General features: G+C 44.1%; 1 protein-coding gene across 16 annotated transcripts in view; it reads right to left on the bottom strand.

Moving 5' to 3' along the window:
* The window catches only part of kiaa1109 (KIAA1109 ortholog), a 100961-nt gene that overhangs the window by 25228 nt on the left and 60849 nt on the right, over nt 1-14884 (bottom strand). For 9 of the 16 annotated variants that reach the window (XM_063184559.1, XM_063184561.1, XM_063184565.1 and 6 more), the window contains 11 exons: nt 13308-13519; nt 12644-12842; nt 10533-10592; nt 9723-9952; nt 7828-8034; nt 6983-7113; nt 6361-6484; nt 4529-4653; nt 3972-4059; nt 3258-3317; nt 1317-1609 (listed from right to left, as the gene is read on the bottom strand). In XM_063184559.1, coding sequence (XP_063040629.1) covers nt 1317-1609; nt 3258-3317; nt 3972-4059; nt 4529-4653; nt 6361-6484; nt 6983-7113; nt 7828-8034; nt 9723-9952; nt 10533-10592; nt 12644-12842; nt 13308-13519 — 1729 coding nt within the window. The remainder of the gene's footprint in view (nt 1-1316; nt 1610-3257; nt 3318-3971; nt 4060-4528; nt 4654-6360; nt 6485-6982; nt 7114-7827; nt 8035-9722; nt 9953-10532; nt 10593-12643; nt 12843-13307; nt 13520-14884) is intronic. The other 7 variants (XM_063184572.1, XM_063184576.1, XM_063184575.1 and 4 more) reach the window with 5 other exon arrangements.

Genomic DNA, 14884 nt, shown 5'->3' with positions numbered 1-14884 from the left:
GAGTGGAACTCAGGAACTGATCTGAGTGTGCACATTACTGATCTAGCCATAGGCTCATCGACCTGGTCCATTAACAGTCACTTTCACTAGTTCATAAAACCATTGAAAAAACTGTCTAAAGAGATTTCTTGACCCAGTCTTGACTTAAGTTACTTGCTGAGTGGTCTTCAGGTTTCAGCCTGTTTTACCTTGTCCATGTCTCTGAGTGCTGAATACAATGTTCTTGCTGACAGTCGATGTAGGTTTCAGATCTGGAATATACCAGCACTGCAGGGTAATAGTTTTGTGGTAGTTTCATCTTCAATTCTTCTCAATCTGGCAGTTACTTTGTGAGCACATGTCATGTGACACTGATGGCTTGTAACGGTGCATTAGATGGATGTGACCAATATTTCAAGACAGCCACAACCCTCTAGAAGACTTGAAAATTGTTTATAGTCTTTACAGAGTTTGTAAGATCTCTTTTGTGGCTCATTTTCCCAGAGGAAAACGAAGTTGCCTAATAATGATGCACACTAATTTTGGGGGGGCATCAGCAAAACGTGAGGCCACAAGCCCAAGTGGAGGATGCAAGGTCGCATATTGGAATGCACTTAAATTTTGAGCACACTCCTTTGCATCGGGTGGGCTGAGTTTGAGAAAATCTTTGCAGGCAGAACTGAGATGGGGAAATAAGAACAGACACAAACACTTATACTAATACTCACATGCAAATACACACATGCTAGCATACACACTCAGAACACACACATACACAAAAACACGCACACACAAACAAAATCACACACAATCCAAATGGGGGCATATTTCACCATAAGCACCACCAGTTCAATGAGGAACAACATCTGAAGACGTTTGACATGGTCGCTTGATTATCACGAGAGAATTATACTTTCTCTACCCAAACCAAACGTATGAGCTCTTAGTTATGACTAACTGATTACAATGAAGTTCTTCCACACTCTGGATTGCAGACCTCAGACTTTACTATTACGGTATCATCAAACAGACTACATCATCACTATTATTATATAATACATTTTGTGTACACGTACCTTGGCTGTTTGTGGTGGCTGTGTGTGTGCGTGTGCGTGCGTGCGTGCGTGCGTCTCACCTGGGCCGTGTGTAGTAGCCGAGTGCGTTGGAGTGCGTGTGTGTGTGTGTGAATGTGTGTGTCTGAGTGTGTGTGTCTTACCCGGGCCATGCATGGTAGCTGAGTGTATCTGAGTGTGTGTGTGAGAGTGTGTGTGAGAGTGTGTGTGTGTGTGTGTGTGTGTGTGTGTGTGTGTGTGCCAGGCAGCGCGCCCGTGTCTCACCTGGGCCGGCGTGTGTAGTAGCCGAAGGGCCGGTCCCGAACGATATCATCCTCCTTGTCCGAGTCGTCGGAGGTAGAGGAGGAGAGTTCGTCTCTGTCCCGGTCGCGGTCTCGGCCGCCGTCGTGCTGGAAGGAGGGAAGGCTGCTTGGTGAGAGTGCGGCGGGCGTGCCAGGGGCACTGAACACTGAGCGGGAGGATGGTGACGGCGGGAAAGGGTGACGGGGCGACGATGGCGATGTGTCGTTGGCGTCGATGGCAATGGACAACAGCTCCACCTCTGTCTCCTCCGGGAACTTCAACAACCACAGGCAGCAGCGACAGACAGCACGTCAGTGAGATAGGCTAGGCTAGGCTAGGCTTTGCTCAGCCTTTTTGGGTGGCCAAATCCTAAACTCTCTGTCTGTCTGTCTGTCTGTCGTCTGTCTCTAATTCCTTCTAAATCCATCCTTCATGGCTTCCCATCTAAGCATTGCTCTACCCTTAAGTAAAGCTGTATTTTTCTATATGAATATTAAATGCAGAGTGAGAATATTAAGTAACCCTAAAATACACACTATATTATATATAATATTCATCATTGTACAGTCAGTGAAAATGTTTCAATTACAGCCGAATGACTGATACATTAGTTCAGTATGTGGCGAATAAAACCTCATCTGATTAGATTAAAATAATCTTGTAACATTTTATTAATAGTTTTCAATAAGTTGAGTTAATTTTTAATAAGGTCAGACTGGACAGTTAGTATACTAGAGTTCCCCGACAGAAGCCCAATTGGAAACAGCAGTGGTTAATAATTGATTACCAATGCCCCAAGTTCAGTAGGATATTTGGGTTAAGTAGCTGAAGATGCCTGTGTAAAGACCGACATCTTCGAGGGCTTCTGATGCATGATGTCCAGAGTGATACTGCACAATTTCTGGAAATAAGCTCATTATACAGCTCCCCTGAGTTCAATAATTGAGTTTTACCTTTCTACCTCCAAGCCAGCAATTATCATTGAATCCTATGGTACCAGCTAGCTGTTAGCTGGTGCCATACGATTCTATTACATATGCTAACTTGAGGGTAGAATTTGAGCTGCCAGACTCAGACAAAAAGTGGACAGGAGAAGGATAAAACTCATTTTAACTCAAGGGGAGGTGTAAAATGAGCTTAATTCCAGAAATGATGCAGTATCACTTTAGCCCTTGCACCTCAGGCCCTCCCCTCACCTCACCTAAAGCGCAATACCCTAACCCGCCAGCGGAGGAGAGAGGGATGGGATGGGTAGGCCGCGAGGAGGAAGAAGATTGCCGAAATGAAGAAAACATGAAGGTTAGGATGAAGATGAAGGCATGGAAATGGACATGACAGACAGACTCCAGAGAGACAAAAATCACACAGCAACCCCATTTTCCCCACCATGTATAGTGTGTGCAGCATGTGCCTGTGTGCGGCAGAGATGTGTGTGTGCGTGTGCGTGTGCGTGTGCGTGTGCGTGCGTCACTGTGCACTGTACTTTATCTTGTAGGTTTCGTGTGTCTGAGTAAGTCTGTCAGGATTTGAGAGTGTGTGCAATCGCCCAATTATAATTCCAGCTTGACAAGGGGGGCAGAAACCAGAGCCAGTGTAAAAAGGCAGACATTGGGGAAAGGGAGAAGAACATGTGAGAGAAAATCCACAGAGCGGAGCAAGACAACAGAAGAGCTTTGTCAAACAGAGGACCACAGAGGAACACCAGACGTCCCAAATCAGCTCAGATAAGTAGACACAGGGGCCGAGAGGAAGGTCAATTTCACAGACTTGACTTGACTTGCTTTGCTTGCTTTCCCCCCAAGCGTGACGGCAGACGGAAGGGGGTAAGTGAGTCGAGCGAGCGCGAAAAGCGGGAAAAAAGCTGCTCAGATTTGCTGCTCAGATTTCCTTTGTGGGAATGATTATTGGATTGTGGCGAAGTACCTTGAAGACAGAGTCAGCCGGACTCAGAGGGAGTGGGCTGTCCAAAGTGACATCTCCCGTCTTGGAACACAAAATAATGAGAACTCATCCACAAATGAACTGAAATAAGGGGTCTTTGGTGCTTGTGTGTGCATGTATGTGTGTAAAACAGTTTGTCTGAAAATGTGTGTGTGTGCGTGTGTGCGTGCGTGTGTCTGAGTGGAAATGTGTGCATGTGTGTGTGTGTGTAGCATAAAAAGTGTACGTTTCGTAGGAGTCTATGGAAATTCACTATTACAGAATTACGTTAAAAGCTCCTTCCAAAACGCACACAGGATATAAGGTGCTGTGCAGTGAAAGTGATTGGGACACATGAGAATGTAGCACAGTTCAAAACAGCACGATGACAAGTGGACCACTCAGTGTTAAGTGATGTATGAACACACAGCATCCAAAAAAGGTACAGAACAAACTATTCAAATAGTTAACATATAAAGTACATGCATATACACATGTGGGCATGCACTCACGCACACAGACATACAGATGTATACATACACACAGTTGGACGTGTAAACACAAAAGCACGCAAAGACGTGCACGTGCACGCACACACACACACGCGCGCACACACACACACACACACACACACACACACACACACACACACACACACACACGCACACGCACACGCACACGCTCTCTCTCTCTTTCTCCCTCTCTCACTGTCTCTACCGTGTCGATGTTAAAGGTGACACGTGGTCCTGGGGATGCAACATCCACTCGAATGTCAGGAAGGTCGTCCATCTCTCCCAACCTGGAGCTGAAACAACAGGTTCCAGTGGTCAAGGACACCATAAAATTAACTCTAACTTCACATGTACATCACAGATAACAAAAGTGACCAAGTAGCTGAGGCCGTTGAAGAGGATTCACAATGACATCGCTGCATTTGCTATCGACGCGATAATACCTGCTTGACTTAGCTAATCACAGCACGGCTCTGGCTTGTCAACCTGGAACATTCCAATTGGTTTTGGCCAAATCGCTTCATAACTCATTACATAATAATAACAGACTTTTAACTTCAGAAATTTGCTCTGGCCTCCCAGTTCACTTGCCCTCCATAGAAAACTAACTTCAGTCACTTTAGTCGCTTCTGGTTTAAAGATACATTGATGATAATGAGCCTCAATTCTTCTGTATATAGTTCTTTTCTGTGATGCAGTTAACAATATTTTGCATCTTGTGTTTGTGTGAACGCCTGTATATGGCGTATGTGTGCATCTCACCTCTGCCTCTCCATCCTCTTTGGAAGTGGTGGTGGTGGTGGTCGGGCGCCGGTGGCGGAGATGCTCTTGGATCTGTTGTTGCTGGGTTTGTAGCCCAGACCCCACTTATCCTTCAAGGATGCAGCCTGGATACGGATATACAGGAAGGCAAACATAGATATTACTTGCTTATTTTGCTTGGTGGCAGCCATGGCATAGTGGTTAGGGAGGTGGACTTAAGATTAGAGGTTTGCAGGTTCAAATCCCACCCTTACCTCTCCCTACACCTCTATGCATGGCTGAAGCGCCCTTGAGCAATCTAAAATAGCTGTAAGTCTCTTTGGATAAAAAAGTGTCAGCTAAAAGTCATGAAATGTGATGTAATGTAATGCAGTAAGCAGACAGGACAATAATCTAAACCAGGGGTGCCCAACCAGTCGATCGCGAGCTACCAGTCGATCTCGAGGGGAGTGGCAGTCGATCGCGAGACATGTAATGTGACGGGGAAAATACTGTCTTTCAAATGTAGCAAGCTGCTGGTACTGTATTGGTTAGATAATTACTCCCACGGTAACACAGAATGAGGGGAAAGCATTAGGGAGTTACCGTAAGAGTATTGCAGTTGATTCATGTGTGCACACATGTAACATCGGGTGAGTAACAAAACATGTGCGCAACGATGCGTTATGACGTGGCGAAATGCGAGGATCTTCGTCCAAATCGCATAGTCGCATGCATCATCGCTAACTGCGTTTACATCGCGTGCCGCGTGTAAGGGAAATGTTAGTTGTTGACATGTATGGAATTCACTTCAATTTGTGCTGTTTCTTGCTCCAGTTGTGGACAAAACGATTGGCCAAACTCACAACAGAAAGCCTTTGTCCCAGAGAGCTGAAAAAAAAAATCTTCATAGAAAAAGTCACTCTTAACAGGGGTGTTAACCAATCCAATGAGTTCTCTCATTGCTCTCTATCTCTCTCTCTCATAGTAAAGTGAACTTAACTAGCCTACTATTTACTCATAACAAATGGTGAATTTCTGAGCCCTTTTTAATTTGTACCACTGAAGGCATGATATGCTTCATCATATTTTAGAAATAGGGCCTACATATGCCTTTTGTATAGGCCTACCAAATGTTTTATCATTTTTAAATTGTTTCAGTTGTTTATGACTTGTGTAGGACTGAAATTATCTCTGCATACTATCAGTGCTGCATTGCTTTGTAAACATAGGCTATTCAGCAGACTTTAAAAACACACTGAAAAGATACGGCCATAGTAGCCTACTAAAAACATTTTGTTCATAATAATGGTGATTAATAAATGGTGGTCTTACATTTTCATACTGACATCCTTAAATTTGACTTGGCAGATCACGGCAGACCATCAACTTCAAAAGTAGATCTCGGTTAAAAAAAGGTTGGGCACCCCTGAACTACACCAACAGCATACAGTATGTGAATCAACACTAGGTTTGGTGTTCGGTGTATGTCATTACTTCAGTGGTCTATATACTTTATGTGCATCATTACCGGTTTTGGGTTCGCTGTGACTTAATAATCTTTTGGTAAACCTGTAGATCTGTGACGCCTAATCTTTTGTGATAAAACAGACCAAGGTCTGAGTTGGGTCAAGTTAGGTCTAGTGAACAGTTCCACGGTAAGTTGCCCGCAAAAGCAAAATGGTTTCCGAATTATTGACTAATAAAATGCCTTATTCTGGTATGGCCATGTTATAAAATGTGTTGGTTTGGCCCCCTAAGGTGTGTGCTGGTAATGCCCGACTGTGTGTGTGTGTGTGAGTGTGTGAGTGTGTGAGTGTGTGAGTGTGTGAGTGTGTGTCTGTGTGACTCACCCGCATGCTGGAGCGTCGCAGCTTCTTGCGTACATCCCTGCGGATGTCATTGACAGCCACCGACTCCAGCTGCTGGTACCTCTGAATCTCCTGGTTGATGGTGCCCTCGCTGGCCCCCAGTTTCCTGACACACAGACATTATGACATTGTTAGTTACCATCATTACCAAGTTTCCTCAGCATTGCAGTGGGACAGGGAGATGCTGTGCATGTTGGCGAAATGTATATGTTTTGGTGTCGGTAACACGCTTGCGGATATTTAAAAATATAGCTTTGTTATCCGTTTTAACATAACATGTGGATACAAATAAAAACATTGTGACATGTACATTTAAGAACCCTAAATTGAATATTTTATTTATCTTTATTTATTTTTAAGATATTTGTTGGCAATTTTTTAAATTATTTTTCGGAAAGGACAGTGGGAGAGAGACAGGAAATGAGTGGGGAGAGAGAGGCAGGGAAGGGCTGGCAAAGGACCCAGGCCAAAATCGAACCCAGGTCTGCAGTGCAACAGTCAAGTACAGGTCCAAAACCGGAGTTTTACTGTGTATAAAAATAACAAAACGATTTCTATTTTAATTTCCAATTGCTTGCAGGTGAGGTTTGTTTGTATGGCTTACTTGAGGTCATCGATGACCTTGGCCTGTTCGTTCAGCTCCCTGATGTCCACTAGCCTCTTGTTGAACTTCCTGCCACGAGCGTCTATGATCTGGTTACCCATAACCACCTGACGGCGCGGGTCAATGGGCTCCTACGGTGGCACATAGGAGAAGATCACAAGAGAAACCATCAGACACCTGAGAGGAGGAATATGCGGGCTTCTGATCAATTCAATCAATAAAACGTTCGTTCCAGTCATCAAACAGAGACACACTGAGCAAAATTCACCATCACCATCCTAAAAAAAGGGCAAACAGGTCATGATTCAGATCATTCAAAAGGCTGCAACAGAAAAACACTGATATTGAAAAGAGTCAATCACCCAAAGACCAAAACCCCTTGCCAATGTCCAGGTTATCTGGCCCTCAGATAACCCTGAAGATGGTGGATAGTAGTAGAACCAAAAGCACATGCTGAACAACACCAAACCCACTGCAGACACAGACCGTACATAGTCCTGATTGAAGGCAATATGTACACTTGGGAAAAATAACAAGTCTGAAAATCAAGATCTTCAGAATCATGAGCTTTTCCTGGAAAAAAATAAGATTGTGCAGTTTTCCAAAAGGAATGCTCAGGTCCAAGGAAAAAGATTAAAAAAAGGAGGGACAGGTCAAGATTTACAGGGTAAAATAGAAAATATAAGGATATATTCCATATCGAAAGAATATAGAAAACGTAATTGTATTAGAGGAGGAAATTCAAAAAGATAAGAGGGGAAAAAGGTAAATAGAGAAAAAAAAGAAAAAAAAACAGGGCACAGTGGAAGAGACACTGAAGTGTCCAACAACTGTGCGGTACATACACAACCCCAGGAAAGGGGCCTGTCATTCCCGTTGCCCGTGCGCTTTCGCAAGGTGACGACGGGCCGTGCGCTAATGGGCGTCGGGGGGCGGTCGTAAAAGTCGAGCACCGGGGAGCGGGGGGGCAGGGTGGGGCTCAGACCCAGCAGGCTCTCCACCAGACGCTTCCTGAACGACACCCTTGGACTGAGGCCGCCGCCCTCGCCACGCTGGGTGAGATGATATTAGTAGTCATTTTAATAACACACATGCCACTTGGTAGCAAAACAATAAACAACAATAAAGCGATTTTCAACCGCTTCCGGGAATATGCCCATTTCCTACCTCCTATTGAGTGGAATAATTAAATTTGACTTTCTCCTGTTATTCCAGCCTTTTCCTGACTGGTGGTGCAAATTGTACCTCCAAGCTAGCATGTATCATTGAAACAAATGGGTCCAGCTACAGGCTCGCTTGGAACTAGGAATTATACCACCAGACTCAAAGAACGGTTGGAAGAACAGAAGGAGAGAGCTAAAACTCAATTATTTAAGTCATGGAGGGGGTCGAAAATGAGCCTGCTTACAGAGACGGTGGAAAATTGCTTCAAAGACATTTGCTTGTTTCAAATTAATCATGTTTGAAACAAACATCCACAGACGTGCAAGTTTTTAGTCATCAGGTTTTAAACAAACGGGATACATGCTGTTATTGTCCTGTCTCTTTGGTCTGTACACATGCTGTTAGGAGTAAATAAACAGATGCAAATATCTTCAGGATTTATGCTGGACTGCTGCTGACGCTGCAACAAAAACACATCAGTTGCTTGGGAGAGAAAACACAACACTACGAATGTGCTTCTTTGAAGGATTTTTCTCAAGTTGCATAATGAAGTGTACTGGTAAAATGTTGACTGGTTGAAAGGAATTTTAGTAAACCTTTATGAGTGTATATTAATATTGTTATGTTTGGGGTTAGTGTTCAGTGTTTGTGACTAATGCAATCCTGCTTGATGTGAATGGTTAAACTGACCATGTGCATGGTGCTTAAGCCTGTTTTGACGAATGTGTTTCCTGTTTCATCTTAAGTCGTTAAAGCTGGTAAACGACACATACCATGTGCAAGGTGAGACACAAGGTTGGTACAGTGTTTGAATCCTGTACACCCTGTTAAGTGAGTCATTAAAGCATACAGTGCATGGTAGAAAACGCTACCTTGACATTGTGTAGAAAGACTAATGCATTTTCTGTTCAATATCAAATCATTAAAGCTTGGTCCACATACCACCTGGTGGGAGATAAAAGGTTTGTATATGTTCACTGCATGAAGAATTTCCGGTAGAATATAAATCATTAATCATTGTATTTCCTGTTTAATGGTAGCCCTTTCATTCAGATGGTATCACCAGCGATCCTATTCATGATTTGCTGAAAAAGCTTAACTTCAACATAACAACAGTGCTATGACATTACGGACATTCTAAAGTAACAGATTAAGAGATGGCCATTGCCATTTTGATGACAATAAGTTTATAACAAAGACGTTTTCCATCTTAATTTTAACCAAATACTTTATCAAATTGTAAGTTTTTATATTTATGTACTATTGCTCTCTAAAAGCATACACTTACCATAATACATTGAATATGTGCATGGTGAAAAATCTGGATATTGGTATTGTTATTGGCCCTGACACTTCCTAGTATCGGTATCGGTATTCGGTATCAACAAGTACAGAAAGGATTATACTCGTAGAGTACTTGTTGCGATTTTCAAAGAAAGTGGTATTGTGCATCCCTAGTGAAAAACTGATTTTATTCCATTCCTGCATCTCCTGTTTACTGTGAGTGGTGAGAGACTGCTTTTGAATTGCATTTGCTGTTAAATGTGAAAAGCTAAAGCTGGGTCCACTGTTGTACCATGTGCAGCGTGGGCGATATGATGCCGTCGCTCTCGTCCTCGTCCGACAGGTCGGCCATGTTGGCGTTGTTGATGTCGGCCATGTCGTCGGTGTCCTCCTCGCCCGTCAGCGAAGTTAGCGTATTGCCCAGCGCATTCAGCCGCTTGCCGATGTTGGGGTCCATGTGCACGTCGATACCGCACATCTTCCACAACACATTCAGTGTCCACTTGCCCGCACTGCTGCTGTCTGTGATCGGGAGGCGGGGTATGGAAGGGAAATGACAATGGCAAAAACACTCACATGTAGGGGTGTAAATGAAGGAGTGCCTTCATTGTGTTTCGATTCAATATTGATTTCTTAGGCTAACGATTCCATAATTTTCTGAGAATTCTCCACAATTCGATTCAATTTGATATGATTTAAATCAATGGTTCCTAGTTGTTTTACCTTACAGGCTAAGCTTATGTGTGAAGCATTAAAGGAATTAACAAAAGCTGAAATATCTGCATGCATTTTATTCAAGGACATTGTCATTAGAGTCAATCACACCTGGGCCGCATGTGGCCCTTTGGCCACGAATTGAATAGCTTTCAAAATTTGCAGCCTTGATAAAGGTCTGAGTGATAACCAAAGAACAATCACCAATGAACAAGTGGCAGTTGAGCTCATCCATAAATACGCAATGTGACTGAACAATCTGTTTTGAAAAAAGTTCATACACGCAAAACAAACAATACGCAATACAATAACATTACACCAATACAAGATATTTAACTCTCATGCCCCCTGCCAACAGAAATTCAAACACAAACATATTCAGACGTACCTGCAGCTGGTTGTCCTGTTGTCTTAGAGCAAACCTCATAGGTGCCATCAGGAACTACACCTGCAGCAGAGAAATACAGCTTGGCGTTACAATTGAGGCTACATTCACTGCTGGTGCAATGCTGTCTACTTTAGTATATTAACCTTTCCGTTGAAGGTTGATTCATTCATAACAGATTCAGTTACTGGAGGTTCTTAAACAGCCTGAATACGCTACTTTCATATTCAGAGAATAGCTGAAAGCAGAGTTCCAGATATTGCCCTATCCTCTGCACACACAAAAAAAACAATGGCAGGAAATAGCAGGGGCTTTTTTGTTTCAGTTTAACCAACCAGAATAAATAGGAATTAATTCTGTGACCTTCCTGGCAGCATTTTTTTCTGAATGACAACAGCGGCAAGAACAGCAGGAGTACACAAGCAGAGGAAAATGAAATGCGATGAGAATCATCCCCACAGGCAGGAGAGGGAGAGATGTGCGAACGCAATAGCAATAGCAATAGGCCCACTGTCAGCCAGCGTCTATAACAAATCGCTGACTCTGGCTCTGTTAACGCGGTCATGATGAGACTTAATGTGGCATCATTTCACCACCACCCTCCAGGTAAGTTGGCCGGCTTCCCAAAAGCTGCTCTATCGTTTGGCAGTTTTGCTAAGAAATAAAGAAATAAATCGTTGCGAGCTGGCATGGAGGTTGGACGAGGACACGAGAGATGGGGAGGGATATTGATTGCGGCCACATCGACTGACTTCACCTGTCAGGGCTGGGGAGGTTAGCTTTGGCAGCTCCACGTAGAAGGAGTACAGAGAGAGAGAAAGAGAGAGAGAGAGAGAGAGAGAGAGAGAGAGAGAGAGAGAGAGAGAGAGAGAGAGAGAGAGAGAGAGAGAGAGAGAGAGAGAGAGAGAGAGAGAGAGAGAGAGAGAGAGAAAGAGCTCCATCATGTCAGCCACCTGACACCTCATCTGTCTAAAATGCCCATTCTGGCCCCAGTGAAAGGGCAGCGTAGAGGGGGGGGGTGGAATAGGATCGTAGTGTAAGTGTAGTGAGGATGGAGAGGCTGGGTGTAGACAGGGTGGGTGGCAGTGAAGGACCCACAGAAAAGGCAGTGTTTAGGGGGGCAGAGCTGCTGGAAGATGGGGAGGGTGGAGAGGGATGGTGGTGGTAGTGTGGCCCCAGATAAACAACAGTCTAGTGGGGGATGGAGAGGCTGGAGGTGGGGGCGATGGGAGGAGGGAGTGGTAGTGTGGACCCAGAGAAAGAGCAATGTGTGTGGGGATGGAGGATGAGGTGAAGGTGGTAGTGTGACCCCAGAAAAAAAGTATAGTGCAATGTGGACAGAGATGCTGGAGGGAGGGCGTGATTGATGGTGGTGGACCTGGTAAAAGTTCAATGCAGTGGAGATGGAGAGGTAGAGGGAGAGGGTGCTGGAAGGTGGGAGCTGTCCAGGGTGCTGACGGCTATTATTTTAAGAGGTGAGGCCACAGACTTTACTGAGTGAATCTTTCACAGATTTTTTTCTTTCCTCATTGAGAGTATATTATTCTAGAAAAAAAGACTTCACTCCTGCAAAAGAAACCTCCTGTCAAGCGCTGAAATACTGTATTCCCAGTAGATTTAAAAACGACAGTTTGTTAGGTCTGATGTCACTTTTTCGAGTACAAAATGTGGCTGCTGAAATGTTGAAACTACATCCAGGAAAGATGTGTGCAGACAATAAAATATAGTCTAATAAAGTATATGTCTGTTGGATTTGATTGATTTTACTGTTTTATACATGTATCTTCGTTGTGTGTCTCCACTACTGTATCTTCGTTGTGTGTCTCCACTACTGTATCTTTGTGTGTGTGTGTGTGTGTGTGTGTGTGTGAGAGAGAGAGAGAGAGAGAGAGAGAGAGGGAGGAAGAGAGAAAGAGAGAAAGAGAATGTGCGTGTTTAAGTTAAATATGTGGCATACAGCATTCAAGATGCATTATTCGAGAAATAGATATTTCGGTTCTCTGCCTTTGAACTGCATAATCACACCTGCAAATCTTACCTAGTACATAAAAGTGTAAAGTACAGGGTGCAAGATGTGACTGCAGACCTATTGAAATGGACGGTAGAGTACTTACAGGCGTTCATGACCAGGTCCCCGCGCACCTCAGGCTTCCAGTCATCCCAGGAGGTCTCGAAGCCCTCGGCAAAGCGGATGCAGAAGTTCTTGAAGTGGCCCTTGCTGACCAGGGACTCGGAGGAGCAGGCCGTGATCAGGGTGCTCTCGATGGTCAGCACCATGGCCGAGCCCGTGTCAAAGTCTATGCTGTGGTTGGCCTGGAACAAGACAACAGAGACATGTCAGTTAAGACTGTGTGTGTGTGTGTGTGTGTTTGCGTCCCCGTTATCTCCAACTGCGTGGTACTAACTATTAGTATATATATCTTATCTACTCTCTCTGGTACTAGTAAAAGTAGGCAGACATGCTGTATTCTCAGGTGGTTGATGGTGAGCTGTGGGAACAGCGTACTGAAGGCCTGCTGGCTGGTCTAGTAAGTGTAGTCATGTAGGTGTGTGTGGTCGTGTGTGTGTGTGTGTGTGTGTGTGTGTGTGTGTGTGTGTGTGTGTGTGTGTGTGTGTGTGTGTGTGTGTGTGTGTGTGTGTGTGTGTGTGTGTGAGTGAGTGAGTGAGTGAGTGAGTGAGTGAGTGAGTGAGTGAGTGAGTGAGTGGGTGAGTGGGTGAGTGGGTGAGTGAGTGAGTGCGTGAGTGCGTGAGTGCGTGAGTGCGTGGGTGCTTGCTTACCGGTGTGGTGCTGGTGATGGGGAGGCATATTCCCAGGTCGTTGACAGTGAGCTGCAGGAACAGTGTACTGAAGGCCTGCACGCTGGTCTGCTGGATGGCTGGCAGCTTGTCCACCACCTCCTTGGTGGCCACGTGGATGTCCGAGTTCAGCTTCAGGCTCTCCGACTTCCAGTTGTCGTACGCCGCCTTGTAGTTCAGCCAAAACAGCACCGCTGCGGAAAACAAACAGTTATTTCACACTGTACACACATACACATTTAAATAGCAGTGAATTGAAAACTGGGCATAGGCTTGCAGTTCAGCCAGAACAGCTACATAACACATATGCAGGCACATGTTTAAAAACACAGTCAATTTATATTGCACATGTGCATTAAAACACAAGTTACTTGTTCTCCTTGATGTCAGATGGATATCAATTTATTCCATCAGATATCATACACATTATCAAATTCTCTGTCAAACTGTAGCTACCCCCATTTTGGCTACCAGGTTCCAGGCATTGAGTACCGAGTCCAATGCATTAATTTCTGCATTTCATATTCTTGCATTTCCCATAATTATGAATGTTGAAACGGGACACAAACAATATATATAGGTTTTCATACTTTCAGTTTGAAAAAACATTCCGATTAGAATGTTGTCAGTTAGATGGTGTGGGCAGAGAAACGTCTTGATCTTAATCAAGACAGCAGCAGGGGACACTGCTACATATTCTTACATGCTGTGCTTGCCAGAGCAATCTTCAAGAGAATTACATCTATGGCCCAGCCGTGACTAAAACAGCTCGGCACTGGACTGCTAGGCCGGCGACCCAGGTGGGATTCCGGCCCGGGTCATTTGCAGATACTTCCTTGTATCTCTCTCCCAACTCAATTCCTGTCTCTCCTCCACTGTCCTGTCTAGAAAAATAAAGGCTAAAAAGCCCCAAAAATATCTTTAAAAAAAAAAAAAGAATTCCATCTACTTCAGTCAAGGTAGCTACGCCCCTGGAGTTATGCAGTGTATGGAACCCAGGAAAGTTGTCAAAACTTAAACTAAAATAAAGCCACTGGGTTGCTTCAAAGCCATATTAGGAGCTTTATTGTGGGTTTACTATGGGAAAAAAACAGAATAATAATAATAAAACACTGCATGCTCTCCAAAACATGACTACATATCTGTATATGTGAATGATGCAGACGGCTTTGGCTCCTCTCCCAAAGGTATTTTCCTGGGTGCCAAAAGTCTCCTGTGTTTTCCCTAAACTGCATTCAAAGTAGTTCAGCTCAGCAGCAGTAAACTTTTCATCAAAGAATCGGGAGACTTTCATGTCGTTGCCAGGCAACACTGCTCAAAAAGTCACTTTTGCGTTCAAAGGGGAACACATGCAGACAGCTCTCCATGGTGCATATTTAGAGGGTGGCGCAAAAATCCTGAACACATTAAATGCTTACATGTTTGATTTTAATTGCCGTGTCAAACATGTTTGCTGCACAGCTGACATTAACACAGTTTAGTCCCAATGTCAAATGAGTCTTGAGATCAGAGGATTGCCAGTTGTAATTGCTGGTTCTCAGAAAATAAATGTGTGCAGT

The sequence above is a fragment of the Engraulis encrasicolus genome, chromosome 19 (genome assembly GCF_034702125.1).
Source record: "Engraulis encrasicolus isolate BLACKSEA-1 chromosome 19, IST_EnEncr_1.0, whole genome shotgun sequence".
NCBI lineage: Eukaryota > Metazoa > Chordata > Actinopteri > Clupeiformes > Engraulidae > Engraulis > Engraulis encrasicolus.
The sequence above is the reverse complement of the archived record's forward strand: the minus strand, read 5'-3'. Positions and strand labels throughout refer to the sequence as shown.